This window comes from Aquarana catesbeiana, linkage group LG01 (assembly GCF_042186555.1).
Source record: "Aquarana catesbeiana isolate 2022-GZ linkage group LG01, ASM4218655v1, whole genome shotgun sequence".
In the NCBI taxonomy this organism is placed as follows: domain Eukaryota; kingdom Metazoa; phylum Chordata; class Amphibia; order Anura; family Ranidae; genus Aquarana; species Aquarana catesbeiana.
Genome location: NC_133324.1, coordinates 285,593,426 through 285,612,087, shown reverse-complemented (window position 1 = coordinate 285,612,087; position 18,662 = coordinate 285,593,426). Strand labels below are relative to the sequence as shown.

Here is an 18,662-nt window from a genome sequence, read left to right as displayed (position 1 = left end):
AGGTATTTATCTTTTTTTTTTTTTAATATCTATACAAAAATGTTTTGCTTTTCATTTCTATTTTAAACAGAATGGGTTGTTTTACCTGGTGATTATTTACAATCACTTTAACAAATGAAGGCTATTCTCACTTGAAGGCCAGCAGATGTTCCAATAAAGTAAACACCAGATTAAAATGTAATAATGCATTAAAGTGTTTGTACACCAATGCCATAAGTCTGCCAAGCAAACTAGGTGAGTTGGAAGCTCTGGTGCATGAGGAGAGCTATGATGTAATCGGTATTGCTGAAAATTGGCTTCAATCCTCACATGACTAGACTATTAATATTCCTGGCTATGCACTCTTTCGGAGAGACAGGGTAAAAAGGAAAGGTGGCAGAGTCTGTCTCTATGTGAGAAGTGATCTCAAAGCAAGTGTGAAAGAGGACCTGGTTGATGGAGAGTGTGATGAGTCTGAAGCATTATGGGTGGAACTGCATATAGATGGGCGTAGTTCAAAGTTAATCATTGGAGTTTGTTATAGACCACCCAATGTTAACAACGAGGTGGAGACTCAACTCCTTGCACAGATGGAAAGGGCTGTAAGGGCTGGGACAGTGATAATAATGGGGGATTTTAACTACCCAGAAATTGACTGGAGTAATGGCACTGCTGGGACAGTTAAAGGGCAAAAATGTATAAACCTATTACAGGACAATTTTATCGTCCAGTTTATTGAGGCCCCAACTAGGAATGAAGCTCTGTTGGACCTGGTAATCTCAAACCATGCAGAGCTTATTAATAATGTCCAGATAAAGGTACACCTGGGTAACAGTGATCATAACATGATTTCATTTGATGTTAGCTGTACACAAGAAATGCATACGGGAAAGATAAAAACACTTCAAGAGAGCAAATTTTCCAAGGATGAGGGCTGCTCTCCATGATTTAGACTGGGAGGGCATATTTGCTTTGATAAACAGAGAACAGAAATGGGAATTCTTCAAAAAGACTGTTTGGGACCTCACTGCAAAGTATATTCCCATGGGCAATAAGTTTAAAAGGCTAAAAACAAAACCTATGTGGCTCACGGCCAAAGTTAAATAAGCTATAAACAATAAGAAAAGAGCTTTTAAAAAATAAAAAAATGAAGGAACATTAGTGTCATTTAAATGTTACAAAGAATTTAACAGAATATGTAAAAAGTTTGAAGATTGAAATGATAGTAGGACAAGCCCCAAAAAATTCTTCAAATATATTAATAGTAAAAAGGCCAGGTCTGAGCATGTAGGCCCTTTACAAAATAATCTAGAGTGGGTGACTAGGGTCAAAGAGGAGGCAAATTTATGAAATACTTTCTTCAGCTCTGTGTATACAAAAGAGCATGGCGGAGCTCATGTCCATAATGGGGGTGGTAGCGACACAGCCCCGAATGATCCACAATGGCTCAAAAGTGATATGGTCCAGAAATATTTAGACAGAATAAAGGTGGATAAAGCACTTGGACCTGATGGCATCCACCCGTGGATCCTAAAAGAATTGAGCTCTATAATTTCAAAGCCATTGTATCTAATTTTTAGGGACTCATTAATGACGGGAATAGTACCACTGGATTGGCGCAGGGCGAACGTGATGCCTATATTTAAAAAGGGATCAAAGTCTTTACCAAGTAACTATAGACCTGTTTAACTTCTATAGTCGGGAAGATACTGGAGCGTTTAATAAAAGACCACATAGATGAGTTCTTGCTGAAAAAAAACATTTTAAGCAACAGACAGCATGGATTCATGAAAGACAGAAGTTGTCAGACAAACCTGATTTCTTTTTATGAAGAGGTAAGTAAAACCTTGGACAGAGGGGTGGCTGTGGACGTGGTATACTTGGATTTTGCAAAAGCGTTCGACACAGTTCTGCACACACGGCTCATGTGTAAGGTAAAGTCTACAGGCTTGGAAATATCAGTTTGTAAATAGATAGAAAACTGGCTAAAAGACCGAATTCAGAGAGCAGTGGTTAATGATTCTTACTCTGAATGGTCTAAGGTTATCAGTGGTGTACCCCAAGGTTCAATGCTAGGACCCTTACTCTTTAATATCTTTATAAATCATATTGGGTCTGGGATCAAAAGTAACATTTCTGTCTTTGCAGATGACACCAAGCTATGCAGTGGAATAACGTCTTTACAGGATGTCTCCAATTTACAAGCCGACCTCAATGCACTGTCTAATTGGGCGACTATGTGGCAGATGAGGTTTAATGTTGAGAAATGTAAAGTTATGCACTCGGGGGCTAAGAATATGCACGCATCATACATACTAGGGGGAGTACAACTGGGGGAATCCATAGTGGAGAAGGATTTGGGGGTTTTGGTAGATCATAAACTCAATAATAACATACAATGCCAAGCTGTGGTTTCCAAAGCGAGCAAAGTTCTTTCTTGTATTAAAAGAGGTATGGACTCCAGAGAGATATCATTTTGCCCCTGTACAAATCATTAGTAAGACCTCATCTGGAATATGCAGTTAAGTTTTGGGCACCAGTTCTCAAAAAGGATATCGGAGAACTGGAGAAAGTACAGAGAAGGGCAACCAAACTGATAGGAGGCATGGAGGAGATTAGCTATGAGGAAAGATTAGAGGAACTGAATTTATTCTCTCTTGAGAAGAGGAGATTAAGGGGGGATATGATCAATATGTTCAAATATATAAGGGGTCCATATAGTGAACTTGGTGTTGAGTTATTCTCTTTACGGTCAACCCAGAGGACACCGGGGCACTCTTTACGTCTAGAGCAGTGGTTCTCAACCTTACTAGTGACCCCTTGATAAAGTTGTGGGGACCCCTAACAATAAAATTATTTAGGTAGCATTGGTTATCGGCACCCAAGGCAAAACAAGTAATTTGAACCCCTAACCCATGGATATTAGGAGTCCCTTCTACTTGTACAGTATTAAAACCCATTTTAGTACATTTTAGTGTGTACCACTCTTTCTCTTTGTTCTCCTTTCTTTCCCTTTTATCTCTCTCTATACTAATTTCTTGCTTTTTTTCACTGCCCCTTTCTCGTTTTCTTTCTCTCCCTCTTTCTTTGTTCCTTCCATTCTTTTTCCTCTCCCTTCCCTGTATTCTCTATTTTTATTCCTTCTCTTACTCCTTGGTGGACTGGGTGGGGGGAATGGGAAGAGTGGCAGTGCTGGCGGGGAGTTGGGATGAGGGGCAATGCTGGGGGGAGTTCTGATCAGCCAACTTAGGTGCTCTTGATCAAGGTCATCTGCTGATCTGAGAACTGTAGTGGGGACTTTTAATGGCAACTATAATCACAGGTAGTGCTACTCACTGTCTCTGGCTTCACTGTGTCTCCGACTTTATGGTGTCTCGTAGAAGTGACACCTATGTTGAAATCAGGATAGGGTCTCCTCCAGCCCCTCCCACTTCACATTCCTCTGCAGTCAGCTGACCTCTAGTCTCTGCACCCACGGCCACACCGTTAACTGAATGGGTGGCTGAGTGGGGGGCCACGGACCCCAGGAACAGCCCAGCTGGGTGGCCGCAAAAAGGCTGGGAGAGCGGTACGGGCTTCAGGAACAGCCCAGGATTCGGTGACCCTTGGCAAATCATCATTTGACCCCCAGGTTGAGAACCACTGGTCTAGAGGAAAAAAGATTTCATCTCCAAATACGGAAAGGTTTCTTCACAGTAAGAGCTGTGAAAATGTGGAATAGACTCCTGACAGAGGTGGTTCTGGCCAGCTCAGTAGATTGCTTTAAGAAAGGCCTGGATTCTTTCCTAAATGTACATAATATAACTGCATAGCTGCCAACTGTCCCGAATTTCCCGGGACATTCCCGGGACTTGGACTTCATTCCCGGATTTGTGGCGTCCCGGGAAATGTCCCGAAAAATTTGGTTCCGGTTTTTGAAACCGCCGCCGCTGCCGCCGCCGCCGCCGCTAGATGTCGGCGGCCGGCGGAGACATTGTCTCCGCCGGCCGCCATTTTGTTGGAGTTCAGGAAGACGGCTGGGGGGGGGCTAGACGAAGCTTCTGCGTCGCCGCCCACCCCCTGCCCCGCTACGCCTCGGCCCGCCCCGCTCCGCCTCGGCCTGCCTCGGCCCGCCCCGCCTCGGCCCGCTCCGCTCCGCCTCGCCCCGCCTCGGCCCGCCCCGCCTCGGCCCGCCCCGCTCCGCCTCGCCCCGCCTACCCCCCGCCCCGCTGCCAGTCTGATATGGAAAGGGGCGGGGGTTCTAGGTGGGGGTGAGCGCGCGCACCGCTGTGGGACACGATGTGAGTGGGGGGGGCACAGGGGACACCTGATGTGAGTGGGGGGGGCACTGGGGACACCTGATGTGAGTGGGGGGGGCACTGGGGACACCTGATGTGAGGGGGGGGCACTGGGGACACCTGATGTGAGGGGGGAGACACCTGATGTGAGGGGGGGGCACTGGGGACACCTGATGTGAGGGGGGGACACCTGATGTGAGGGGGGGGCACTGGGGACACCTGATGTGAGGGGGGGACACCTGATGTGAGGGGGGGGCACTGGGGACACCTGATGTGAGGGGGGGGCACTGGGGACACCTGATGTGAGTGGGGGGGCACTGGGGACACCTGATGTGAGGGGGGGACACCTGATGTGAGGGGGGGACACCTGATGTGAGGGGGGGAGGGCACTGGGGACACCTGATGTGAGGGGGGACACCTGATGTGAGTGGGGGGGGGGCACTGGGGACACCTGATGTGAGTGGGGGGGGCACTGGGGACACCTGATGTGAGTGGGGGACACCTGATGTGAGTGGGGGACACCTGATGTGAGGGGGGGACACCTGATGTGAGTGGGGGGGGCACTGGGGACACCTGATGTGAGTGGGGGGGCACTGGGGACACCTGATGTGAGGGGGGGGCACTGGGGACACCTGATGTGAGGCGGGGGCACTGGGGACACCTGATGTGAGGGGGAGCTTCGCCGGGGACTCCTGATGTGAGGGGGGGCTCCGCCGGGGACTCCTGATGTGAGGGGGGCTCCGCCGGGGACTCCTGATGTGAGGGGGGGCTCCGCCGGGGACTCCTGGTGTGAGGGGGGGCTCCGCCGGGGACTCCTGGTGTGAGGGGGGGCTCCGCCGGGGACTCCTGGTGTGAGGGGGGCTCCGCTGGGGACTTCTGATGTGAGGGGGGCTCCACCGGGGACTTCTGATGTGAGGGGGGCTCCGCCGGGGACTCCTGGTGTGAGGGGGGCTCCGCTGGGGACTCCTGGTGTGAGGGGGGGCTCCGCCGGGGACACCTGATGTGAGGGGGGCTCCGCCGGGGACTCTTGATGTGAGGGGGGCTCCGCTGGGGACTCTTGATGTGAGGGGGGCTCCGCTGGGGACTCTTGATGTGAGGGGGGCTCCGCTGGGGACTTCTGATGTGAGGGGGGCTCCGCCGGGGACTCCTGGTGTGAGGGGGGCTCCGCTGGGGGCACCTGATGCAAGGACGGACTCTGCTCGGACATCTGAAGCAAGGACGGACGGCTGGTGGCAGGCGACGTGGCAGGTGACACGCTCAGGGATCCCACTGATTCTGCATTATGGTGAGTTGAATGATTTCATTTTATATTACAATGTAATAATAGAAATAATGCGCTTCAATCATCCTGACACCATAACAACCATGGTGCCGGGATGATTGAAGCATTAACACCAGGTGTTTGGAGTATCTTTATCTGCTGATTGTTAAACTTTCTAGAATACACATATTTTTATTGTGTAGGATCTGGGGCTGCTGTCCCGTCATTTCCCTCTCTCTCCCCCTCTCCCCCCCTCTCCATCCCTCATTCATTTCAGACTCTAACCACACCCTCTAGAGCCACGCCCATTTAAGCCACGCCCACAATTTCGCGTAAACCACGCCCATTTTTCGGCGCGGCGCGCTTCGCGCGCCGCACTTGTATGTTTTTGATAGGCCACGCCTGCTGGTGAATGCCCCGCCCCCTAATTATTGGACAGCTCCGCCTACAGCCACAAAAGTGTCCCACATTTTTTTTTTACAATGTTGGCAACTATGTAACTGGGTACTAATATTTATAGGTAAAGTTGATCCAGGGAAAATCTCATTGCCTCTTGGGGGATCAGGAAGGAGTTTTTTCCCCCTGCTGTAGCAAATTGGAGCATGCTCTGCTGGGGTTTTTTGCCTTCCTCTGGATCAACTGAGGGTATAAAATTGGGTGTATTGGATTGTACAATATTTTTTATTTTATTTATTTATTGTTTTTAAGGTTGAACTGGATAGACTTGTGTCTTTTTTTCAACCTATGTAACTATGTAAAGTTTATTTGAAGTCCTGTCACACAAAGGCTGTCCCTGTTTTAGGACCGGGCATTTCCAGGGACCACGCTGTGCTTTACCACTGAAGGAGGAGACTCGCAGCCCATTAGCTCAGCTTCTCTCCGTCACTTTATATAGGGCTCCAATTATAAAAACCGACGCTGGGTGTATTTTAATAAAGTGATGTAATTGTCTGCGTTACGTCAAAGGCAGCCCGAACTGAGCGCTCAGACCACCCTGCGGGGCAGCCTAGCCAATCCCCAGCACAGGATCCAGAATATTCATTGACGTCAGCGGCTAGTCGGAGCCCATTGGTCGGCATTTTGGCGAGACGTTCGGACGGCCATATGAAAAGTCGCGCTTCTGTTCGCTCGATGAAAAGTGACGTGAGCGGCATCCAATGAAATGTCAAGGAAACGCCCCGCTCCTTAACAGGAGGTAAACTGGGACGTGACCGCCATGATTAGGCGTGCTATTGGTTGCCGCGGCTTCGTGACGTGTATCCGGTTCACTGTATGTGAAAGCCCGCAGTCCCTCCGCCATCTTTACTGTCTCCCCAGTCTCGTAGAGTAGAGAATAGGGAGGGGACCCGAGACTGGTCACGCACAGACCGCGCGGGCCTGACAGGACCTGGCGCTTCCGCTGTGACCATGACACCCAGAGCTGCCTGGGGAACAGCCAGCCAGTGACCAGCCTCTGCCCGCACCCTCTCCTCACCACCGTTATCTCTCATCGACCGCTCAGTCATGTCGTCCGCTCGCTTCGAATCTTCGGACCGCTCGAGCTGGTACTTCGGACCGGTCTCCCGGCACGAGGCTCAGTCCCGGCTACAGGGCCAGCGGCACGGAGTCTTCCTGGTCCGAGACTCGTCTACCTGTCCCGGGGATCACGTGCTGTCCGTCTCCGAGAACTCCCGGGTCTCCCACTACATCATCAACTCCCTGCCCGGCCGCCGCTACAAGATCGGGGACCAGGAGTTCGACAACCTGCCCGCCCTGCTCGACTTCTACAAGATCCATTACCTGGACACCACCACCCTCATCGAGCCGGCCCCAAGGTGAGAGACATATGGAGTGTCAGCAGTGTGCCCAGCACTGGGGTCCATGGCAGCGGGGGGTGCCCACTATATACCCGGCACTGGGGTCCATGGCAGCGGGGGAAGTGCCCACTATATACCCAGCACTGGGGTCCATGGCAGCGGGGGGTGCCCACTATATACCCGGCACTGGGGTCCATGGCAGCGGGGGAAGTGCCCACTATATACCCGGCATTGGGGTCCATGGCAGCGGGGGAAGTGCCCACTATATACCCAGCACTGGGGTCCATGGCAGCGGGGGAAGTGCCCACTATATACCCAGCACTGGGGTCCATGGCAGCGGGGGAAGTGCCCACTATATACCCAGCACTGGGGTCCATGGCAGCGGGGGAAGTGCCCACTATATACCCAGCACTGGGGTCCATGGCAGCGGGGGGTGCCCACTATATACCCGGCACTGGGGTCCATGGCAGCGGGGGAAGTGCCCACTATATACCCGGCATTGGGGTCCATGGCAGTGGGGGAAGTGCCCACTATATACCCATCACTGGGGTCCATGGCAGCGGGGGAAGTGCCCACTATATACCCAGCACTGGGGTCCATGGCAGCGGGGGAAGTGCCCACTATATACCCGGCACTGGGGTCCATGGCAGCGGGGGAAGTGCCCACTATATACCCGGCACTGGGGTCCATGGCAGCGGGGGAAGTGCCCACTATATACCCGGCACTGGGGTCCATGGCAGCGGGGGAAGTGCCCACTATATACCCGGCACTGAGGTCCATGGCAGCGGGGGAAGTGCCCACTATATACCCGGCACTGGGGTCCATGGCAGCGGGGGAAGTGCCCACTATATACCCGGCACTGGGGTCCATGGCAGCGGGGGAAGTGCCCACTATATACCCGGCACTGGGGTCCATGGCAGCGGGGGAAGTGCCCACTATATACCCGGCACTGGGGTCCATGGCAGCGGGGGAAGTGCCCACTATATACCCGGCACTGGGGTCCATGGCAGCGGGGGAAGTGCCCACTATATACCCGGCACTGGGGTCCATGGCAGCGGGGGAAGTGCCCACTATATACCCGGCACTGGGGTCCATGGCAGCGGGGGAAGTGCCCACTATATACCCGGCACTGGGGTCCATGGCAGCGGGGGAAGTGCCCACTATATACCCGGCACTGGGGTCCATGGCAGCGGGGGAAGTGCCCACTATATACCCGGCACTGGGGTCCATGGCAGCGGGGGAAGTGCCCACTATATACCCGGCACTGGGGTCCATGGCAGCGGGGGAAGTGCCCACTATATACCCGGCACTGGGGCCCATGGCAGCGGGGGAAGTGCCCACTATATACCCGGCACTGGGGCCCATGGCAGCGGGGGAAGTGCCCACTATATACCCGGCACAGGGGCCCATCACAGCGGGGGGAGTGTCAGCAGTGTGCACGGCACAGGGGCCCATCACAGCTGGGGGAGTGTCAGCAGTGTGCACGGCACAGGGGCCCATCACAGCTGGGGGAGTGTCAGCAGTGTGCAGACTCCTTTACCCCCTGGACTGTAGGCAGAGCCCCTTATGGGTGTTCGTAGTATGCAGAGTCCAGGTGCTCATAGCTGCCCCCTCTAAGGAGTCCCTGAGAGATGTTGGGAACATGCTCCGTCCAGGGGCCCACAGCAACCACTTTTTAAAGCTGCATTGTATTCGGTCTCCCTGATGAGTGTCAGTAGTATGCAGAGTCCAGGAGCCCATCCCCCCCACTAGGAGCATTATGCTAAATCCAGGGGTGCATAGCAGCCACATTCTGCACTGATCAGTCTCCCCGATGGGTGCTAGCAGTGTGTGCAGAGTCCAGGGGCCCATAGTTGTCGTCCTCATAATTGGGCTGTGATCAGAGTCTCTGAGAGATGTCAGCTACCTGCTCAATCCAGGGGCCCGTAGCAGCCACCTTCACAGCTGGGCTGTGATCAGTCTACCTGAAGGGTGTCAGCAGTGTGAGTACAGATGCCCATAGTTGCCCCACACACACACTTCCCAGCTGGACTGTGAGCGAGTCCCTAATGGGTGCCAGTACTATGCTGAATTGAGGGGCCCGTGGTCACCCCACTTCACAACTAGACTGTGATAAGTCACTTAAAGTGATACTAAAGTCGTCTTTTTTTCTCTTTATTTAAAAATAACAAACATGTTATACATGCCTAAATAAATATGATGCGCTAGAGTGTGCTAACCATGCCCTAATCCTGGCACACAGATACAGTGCATATACAACAAAGTATAAAATAATTTAATGGATCCTCCTCTTCTCGGGTCCCTCTTCGGTGCTCCTTGTTATGGGAGCAATGAGCTGAGCCTCAGCTCCGTGTGTCCATTCAGACAGTCTCGTGCACAGAAATGGGCCTCAGGTAAGTATTAGGGAGGCTTAGGAGGGCTGCTGCACACAGGAGATTTTTTGATCTTAATGCATTAGGGAAAAACCTTATGCCTGTACAACCACTTTAAAGGTGACAGCAGTGTGAGTCTAGGGGGCCATATCCCCCCACCCCACTTTCCCATCAAACACTGCTCAGAGTCCTTGAGTGTTAGATGTGTGATGAGTGCAGGGGCCCATCGCTGCCCCCCCATAGCTTGCTTGTGTTGGAGACCGCGCTGGACTGACTGGATTGGTCACTGGTCCTGAGTCGGATATGCGTATGGGCAAAAAGGAAGGGTTGTTTTCTGGTGGATAGTTCCCAGTGATGGATGGTGGCAATGGGCCCTCTTGAGGACTGGGCTGCTGCCTATACTGTGCGGCCTTAAGGTTGTTTCAACATGTAGACTTAGGAAGGAGCGCCCGGTGTGCAGAGCAATGTGGCTTTTAAAATCTGGTTCATGGATCTTTATTATGATTATTATTAATAAAGATCCATGAACCAGAATTTAGAAGTCACATTTCTCTCGACTCCAGGAGCACCTTCCTTTTTATCTAAACCCCTAATAGCTTGGACTCTTTATTAGAATCCCTATTGGGTTTCAGCAATATGCAAAGTACAGTGACCCCCCCCCAAAAAACATGCCCTCACAGCTGGACTGGGATCAGATTGTGAGTACTGGGGCCCATAGCAGCCAGTCACATGTCATTTGTAAGGTGACTTTTGTATCCTGAACTTTGCACATGACTGGTGCACTAGGCCCTGCTTGTTAGTATGGAGAGTAGCACTAATGTTATACTATAGGAACAAATAGAGCCAGTGTTTTCCCTGACTTTTGTAATGTGGACCTTGTATGAAAATGCAAGATCTGCTTATGTTGTACCACCTGCCCCTCCCTATTAGATTGTAAGCTTTTCTGAACAGGGCCCTCTTAATCCTCTTGTATTTTATTGTATTATAACTGTATTGTCTCCCTTTTTTATATTGTGCGTAAACTGTTGGCGCTATATAAATCCTGTATAATATTAATAGCCTGACACCTGCTGAATAAAAAAAACATGGTAGAACAAAAAATAGAAATTAGGAGAAAAATGTCAAAAAAACAAAACACTGGATCCAGCACCCCCCCTAGGTGAGGTTCAACCTTCTCATAGGACCCTGGGAAAGCTGAGGGTTCCATGATAAGAGCGGAGTTGTAAGTATTTATTTAACTTTTTCTTCCAATGTTTTCTTTCTATATGGCTTTCAGTGATCGTTTGTTGTAATCAGGGATGCAGCATAAGTGGATCATACATTTTCACACAGGGTCCACTTTCATTGGCTCTTTTCTAAAGATGGCTCATTCCATATACGATTCTTTGCTTCATTTTGAGGGTGAAACCTATTGGGTGCAATGGACTTTTTATTTTTTTCTTTAGCAACAGTTGTCTGTTTTTGTGGAAAGATGTGAACTCAGGTTGTCTGTCAATATTCCATTGATTGATATGACAAGTAATGCTTCCCCTATGTCTCCTAACTACTGATAGAAGTTGTCATTCCTGGGCACTCCGGTGGCCAGCCTGTGTGACACATCGCTTCCATCAGCTTGATGGTTCTTGTTTGTGTCAATTAATTCCTTGCTTTGTTTAGAAACACAAAACAAGTTGCTGATGCAGAGTTAGCTGGTTTCAGATTGCTGGCCAGCCGCTGTGCTATTTTATTTAGTGCTGATTTCTCACTACTCTGGATGTTACTAGTTAGTGCATCAGCTTAAACAAATCAATAGTGTCTGGAATATTTAATAGGCTATTACAAAAGTCTCTGCTCCAGAGGCAGTGTTTGTTTTTTGTTTTTTCATTTTGGATCCTAGCTTGTATATTGCAGCACCTTTTTGTTAGTATTGATTTCTTGCTAGAAGTTCTGCACTTGACAGCCTCATCCCATTTTTTGCTGAATAACTCCAGCTCTATCTTTCTCGTTTGTAAACTTGTGTAGAATGTTTATTAAAGCCATAATGAGTTGATAGCAATATTCACACAAGTTTCTTCTACAGATCTTATTAGTGCTTTATTTTCCTTGGCAGCTTGATCTGTTCTGCTGAATGCAGTCCTTTACTGATCTGTGCTCTGCTTTCTTTGGTAGCCACTGCATTGCATCATATTTGGCAGCTTGGCAAGCTGTCTAGGTGTAAAGAGACTTTAGTAACAAATGGAATCTAGGGGACAGTTGGCCTTTGGCAGCTGGTATGTTTTAGGGATTGTTAATCTGATAATCAAATTACTTGGTGCTTTACATGCATTGTAATTTGCTAAGCTTATTCACTAAATGCGATTAGTTGGGTTTGATTCGTAATACTGTATGGGCACTTGTCTGAGATTAAAATATTACGCGACATGAAACTTGCATAACGCTGATCCCTTCATCTTACTCTACAAGATCTCTTGAATGTATACCTCCTTGCTGTGTAAACATGGTCATATTTGCAAGGATCATTTTTGTTTCTAAATGATCATATCTTTTAACGATCCCCCAGTTCCCTTTTGGCGTGCACTATTCAGCCTTGTTGGGCACTATCCCTGTTGCTTAGTGCAAAGCAAAAAAAAAAAAAAAATCCCTAAAGTTTCAAACACGAATGACCTCAAATAAAATTTCCTAGATGCATATTTTCTTGGCCCATATATGGTGAGCTAGTTGCACAAAATGTTCTTATTGTTTTTAACTGCCTCCATTCTTTGGTTAGCTTTACCTTGGATAAAATTCTTAAGCCGGCCATATATTTTAAAATTTTCTTTTAAACTTTCCTTTTAGATTTACATCAACTATGTAGTGCAAGGGCCTGCTCAAGTGCATACAAATTGAAAGTGTTTAGGCTTGACCTCATGCAGGATTTATGTAGCGCCAACAGTTTATGCAGCGCGTAACAATATAAAGGGGGACAGTACAATTACAATACAGTTCAATACAAAAGGAATGGGAGGGCCTGCTCATAGGGCTTACAATCTAAAGGGAGGGTGGTCCAAAAGGTAATAGCTGCAGCGGATGATCAAGGGGACTCGAGTACAGGGCTTCACTGAAATTTAAATGAGTTTTTAAGGATCACCTAAAGGCGGACAGGGTAGGAGCTGACCGGACATACTGGGGTAGGGGGTTTCTGAGGATGGGATAAGTCCTGGAGATCAGCATGGGAGAAGGTGACAAGGGAGCTGGAGAGCAAACTGTATTGGGAGGAGTGGAGAAGACAATTTGGGTGATATTATATAGTTTTGATAACTCTAAAGGAAAATTTATGTATAATGTATGGCCACCCTTAGTTTTGGCACATGCTTAGTTTTCAAAACTTCTTATTTCACATTTCAATTTTTTGTTAGTGCTTGCCCGAGGGCTGTATACATGTTGGCTCCTACCACCATATTGCTTGAAATTGGTATATATACTTCCTGCAACTGTCTACTTTTTAGTTCATATTGCTTAATTATTGTATATAAGCATTGCTGCATTTAAGCATTATTACTTTTTTTTTTTCTTAAACATTTTCTCTTTTTTGCCTGAAGGTATCCAAGCCCACCTGTCAGTGCAGGATCGGCACCCAATGTTGTAGCATCCGAGGACAACTTGGAATATGTACGAACTCTGTATGACTTCCCTGGGAACGATGCGGAGGACCTTCCTTTTAAAAAGGGAGAAATTTTAGTAATTGTAGAAAAACCAGAGGAACAATGGTGGAGTGCTCGAAACAAAGACGGTCGTGCTGGTATGATCCCTGTACCCTACGTCGACAAGATATCCCGTGTAGCAGTTCATGGCAAAATGGGGAACAGGAATTCAAACAGTTACGGTATACCAGAACCCGCACATGCATACGCTCAGCCGCAGACTCCCAGCCCACTGCCTACCTCTGGGAATCCTCCTATCACTCCATTGCCATCTACCCAGAATGGACCTGTCTATGCTAAAGCTATTCAGAAAAGAGTGCCATGTGCTTATGATAAAACTGCTCTTGCGTTAGAGGTAAGTTGCTGTGCATGGAGTAAGCTTATAGTTCCTATGAAAGATATGAAGAATGCATTTGATGCAGCCATCTTTCTATGCCATCTTACTTGCCTCGTCAATGTGTTGCATCCTTTGCAAGAAGTCTTATTTCTTCAGTCCGTTCTGTAGATCAGTGCACTTTTTATATGTCAGGAAAGCTGACTGTCGGTTATCTTTCATCAGTGCTGTAGGCTGCGGTTGCCTCTGCGGTTGCCTTTTTTTCCCAGTACATGTGCCTGTTCCAGGGCAAGCTTGTCATTGTGGCTACAGAGGTGTGTGCTCTACCCTGGAACAAGCACCACTTTGGGAACTGAGAGAGTAGCCGTCTCCAGTGCTGGTAGGGAACTTTGGATGTGATTATGTCATCCAGGCAGGTTCCCTTGAAATGTTTGGTTGCTGGAGTCTACCAGGCCTTGTAAGGGTACATTAGATTGTAATGATGAGCGTTTCAGAGAGTCTGACTTTTTAAAGCAGTTTTAAACTCGAAAGCAACTGTTTATTATTTTTCAGCCTGCCAATTCTTAAGCCTCGTACACACACTTAGATTTTCGGTCGACCAAATGTGTTTTTTTTTTTTTTTTTTGTTTTGTTTTTTTTGTGGCTTGCTAGTCTCATATCAAAAGTGAACAGGTTACCAATACGAAAATTTTCGTATGACAGAATACAACGTCAGAAGTGATGTAATGTGTTAAATAGTTTTGAATGTATTCTTTCGTTTCTGAGCATGCGTAGTCTTGCTCTTACATTTTTTTTTTTTTGGGGTTTGTTTTTTTTTTTTTTTTCCCGTGCGAAAAGCATACTAATGAAACGAAAATTGTACGTTGAGTTCACATCCGACAATAGTCTGCACGTCCAGCTTTTGTCTGAAAAAGTGAAATCGGCTGTTGAAAGCACTGTATTAACGATCCGAAAATCGGCAGACAGTTTGTCCGAATTTTCCAATCCGATTTTCGTATCGTGTGTACAGGCTTCTTAGACTTGGTGGCTGCAGTCGTTTTATTTTTTAGGCTTCCTTTCTTCTATTCTCATCTGATGATCCAGCCAGCAAGTCTTCAAAAGCACAACCTCTCTAGCATTATGTATCCGTTTACAGGCATGAGACAAACCTTTTAACACTGGCAAGGGGTGCTTACAACGATCAGCTTTTATTCCTGCAAAACCTGTTTTTCAAAAGGAAAAAACTGTTGCTGTAACTAATTATAAAGTGTGAGCTGGAACTTCCCTTTTAGTTTTAGTGTCTCTAAATCTGCTAGTACATTTAACACAACCCTCCCCCCAGACTGACTGCTGCTGTCCAAAGGTGCCCCTGAGCTCCTTCATCTGAAGTGGGGGCACACTAATACAGGAGGTATGTTACTAGCTAGATCACCAGGTGAAAACGGGGGTGGGGTGGGGGGGAGAATTAATGCAACCACTACATCTAATGATTGATATTAGTAACTTGCAATATGACCCTTTTGGTTTTGGGTTTAACCCTTTTGATGCCAGAGCAGTTTTTTTTTTTTTTTTTTTGCACACGTTTAAAAAAAAAAAAAAAAAAAAAAAGTAATTTTAGGCCTTAAGGTTACACAAAACCCCCAAGCATTACATAAACATTTTCTGAAAGCTGACACCCTAGAGAGTAAAATAGTGGTAGTTCGAAATGTTTAAAGCACGTTAATACCTCTAGGCTCCAATGAATGTTTTGCAATGCAGATCGCATTGCAAAACATTGCTTCCAGGCTTAGCTAGCTGGGGGCACCAAGGGACTGACCTGGAAGTGACATCATAGAGGTTGCATTCAGGGTCACAGCCAGAAAGGGAGGAGAGCGGATGTGTGTCTGCTCTAATCCTTCAACTCCACCTGCCGGTACCTACCATGTTGATCCTGGGCCCGCAGATGGGCAAGCAAAGCCCGGATAACATGGTGGGGTGGGGTGGCACAGGGGGAGCCAGTACCGGTGGTGTGTGAGAGCAGTTGGGTGGCAGCGCAGGTGCCTGAATGCGTTCACCTGACGGGCAGGAGTCTGACTGTCAGATTTACACACCGGATTGTGTGTGTAAACCCCCCGCTGTCAGGTCTGTATGATGTACGGACCTCACAGTGAAAGGGTTAATACCGCCTTAAGACATGTGCCTGCTCTGCAGTTAGTGTAAAGATTGACCACCTAAAAGCTACCCTGTAGGTCTGATGAAGAGGGAAAACCTGTTGTGGGATCATAAATCGGACACCACCTGATGAGCCTGCATACATCAGGGGTTCTCAACTCCTGTCTTCAGGACCCACTAACAGGCCAGGTTTTCAGGATAACTTAAATACATCACAGATGATATAATTTGCTGCTCAGTGATTCCACTGGCATACACAGTTATCCTAATTGCTTTAACGCAAACAGTGACCATATCTTTAATCCATTCTATTAGCATTGTGGTCCTTCTTTCTGTTGGCCTGGAGGTAGCCTGTCACACTTTTGTAGTCAAGTGGGAGTCGGGTAGGGGCAGATTGCTGTGAAATCCAGAATTGTGGTTGCTGTTTGCATAAGAGCATTGTGGGTTTTAAGGGTACAGAAGCTCTCTTGAAATTAACTAATCAGATTGTGATCTGGGGAAAAAGTTTCCTGATTTGTGTTTATTTTGGATTTGATACCTAATTTTCTAGATTAAATGTGTGCAAATTAGATTTACAAGTTTAATGATAAAGTTGTTGTTCTGCTCTGTTTGTAGTACATAGGTTGTCAGGAAAGAGGTTTGCAGGCACTGTATTCTCATTTTATATACCTAATTTTAAGTAGGTCTTGACTGGCTCAATTTATCAAGTGTTAATTAGTAGAACATTATCACAGAGTCTCTCTGGGTTGTTATTCTAATTAGGTTGTTTCTTGGCAAATTGACACACTTCAGAAGGTTAACAAGTAGGTCGTTGTGTTCCTAGCTCTTGAAATCCCAGCAAGTTTGCTTGACAGGCCTGATATATTTTCAGTAACTGTTTGAGCTCTGGTTTTTGGAAACAAAATTCTTAACACATCTCTTACGTAAGCTGAAGTACAAATACGTATGAGCCATTTAGCCTTTAAATTAAAGGCACGTTCTATATGCTTAATAGCACAGCTTAACCTACATATTGGGATTCATTGTAAAAGATTTTCTTGTATGGTTTCCTCAATCTTAATGTTATGATCTCACACCAGACCAGATTTGACTTAATATTTGCTGCTAACTTCATCTTTTGGAGCGTTTATTTTTGTAAATTGTGAAATCCTGTTGGTCTATTCTTTGAGGGTACGTTTTTTGATATCGGTCAGTATGTCAGTTTAGACTGAATATATAGTTATCCAGGTTGAAAAAAGACTCAAGTCCATCCAGTTCAACCAAAATAAAAAAATACACAATCCTTCACCCACAGTTGATCCGGAGAAAGGCAAAAAACCCAGCAAAGCATGCTCCTATTTGCTGCAGCAGGGGAATAAAATCCTAACTGATCCCTGGAGAGGCATTTTCCCTGGATTAATTTTACCAATAAATGTTAGTACCCAGTTATAGTATGTGCAGTTAGGAAATAATCCAGGCCTTTTTTAAAGCAATCTACTGAGCTTGCTATAACCACCTCTGGAGGGAGTCTATTCCACGTTTTCACTGCTCCTTAATGTAAAGAAACCTTTTCGTATTTGGAGATTTAAATCTTTTTTTTTCCCTCTAGATCAGGGATATGCAATTAGCGGACCTCCAGCTGTTGCAAAACTACAAGTCCCGTCATGCTTGCGGCTGTCAGTCTTGCCTCATGGGACTTGTAGTTCTGCAACAGCTGGAGGTCCGCTAATTACATATCCTTGCTCTAGATGGAAAGAGTGCCCCCCTGTCCTCTGTGATGACCCTAAAGTGAATAACTCAACACCAAGTTCACTATATGAACCACTTATGTATTTGTACACGTTGCTTATATCCCCCCTTAATCTCCTCTTCTTAAGAGGGAATAATTAAATAAATTCAGTTCCTCTAATCTTTCCTCATACCTGAGCTCCTCCATGCCTCTTATCTGTTTGGTTGCCCTTCTCTGCACTTTCATTATCCTTTTTGAGAACTGATGCCCAAATCTATATGCCAGATGAGGTCTTACTAATGATTTGTACAGTCCCTCTCCCTCTCCCTCCTCCACCATTGATTTCCCCCCTAGTATGTATCATGCATAATGTTGCATTTATCAACATTAAACAGAGCATTGAGGTCGGCTTGTAAATTGGAGACCTACTGTAAGGACGTTATTCCACTGCATAGTTTGGGGTCATCTGCAAAGACAAACGTTCCTTTTAATCCCAGACCCTATATCATTTAAAAAGCTAGGGCCCCAGCACTAAACCTTGGGGTATACCGCTGATAACCTTAGACCATTCAGAGTATGAATCATTAACCACTACTCTCTGAATTCTGTCTTTTAGCCAGTTTTCTATCCATTTACAAATTGATCTCTCCAAGCCTGTAGACTTTACCTTACACATGAGCCGTGTGTGGGGAACTGTGTCAAACGCCTTTGCAAAATCCAAGTATACCACATCCACAGTCACCCCTCTGTTCAAGGTTTTACTTACCTCCTCATAAAAAGAAATCGGGTTTAACAACTTCTGTCTTTCATGACTCCTGTCTGTTGCTTAAAATATATTTTTCCAGCAAGAATTCTTCTATGTGGTCTTTTATTAAACTCTCCAGTATCATCCCAACGATAGAAGGTAAACTAACAGGTCTATAGTTACCGGTTAAAGACTTTGATCCCTTTTTAAATATGGGCACCACATTGGCCCTGCGCCAATCCAGTGGTACCATTCGTCATTAACGAGTCCCTAAATATTGGAAACAATGGCCTTGAAATGACAGAGCTCAATTTTAGGAGTAGTGAGTTTGCATACAGACGTTTTGACGCATTCCCATTTCTGTGCCCATTGATGCCAATATTCCCTCTCAGTCTAAATCC

The 18,662-nt window shown here is 47.0% G+C and overlaps 1 protein-coding gene across 1 annotated transcript in view; it reads left to right on the top strand.

The window, feature by feature from the left end:
- Positions 1 to 6,767: 6,767 nt before the first annotated feature.
- The window catches only part of CRKL (CRK like proto-oncogene, adaptor protein), a 30,277-nt gene continuing 18,382 nt past the window's right edge, over positions 6,768 to 18,662 (top strand). Inside the window, exons 1-2 of the mRNA XM_073629211.1 lie at positions 6,768 to 7,331; positions 13,243 to 13,699. Coding sequence (XP_073485312.1) covers positions 7,021 to 7,331; positions 13,243 to 13,699 — 768 coding nt within the window. The 5' untranslated portion in view covers positions 6,768 to 7,020. The remainder of the gene's footprint in view (positions 7,332 to 13,242; positions 13,700 to 18,662) is intronic.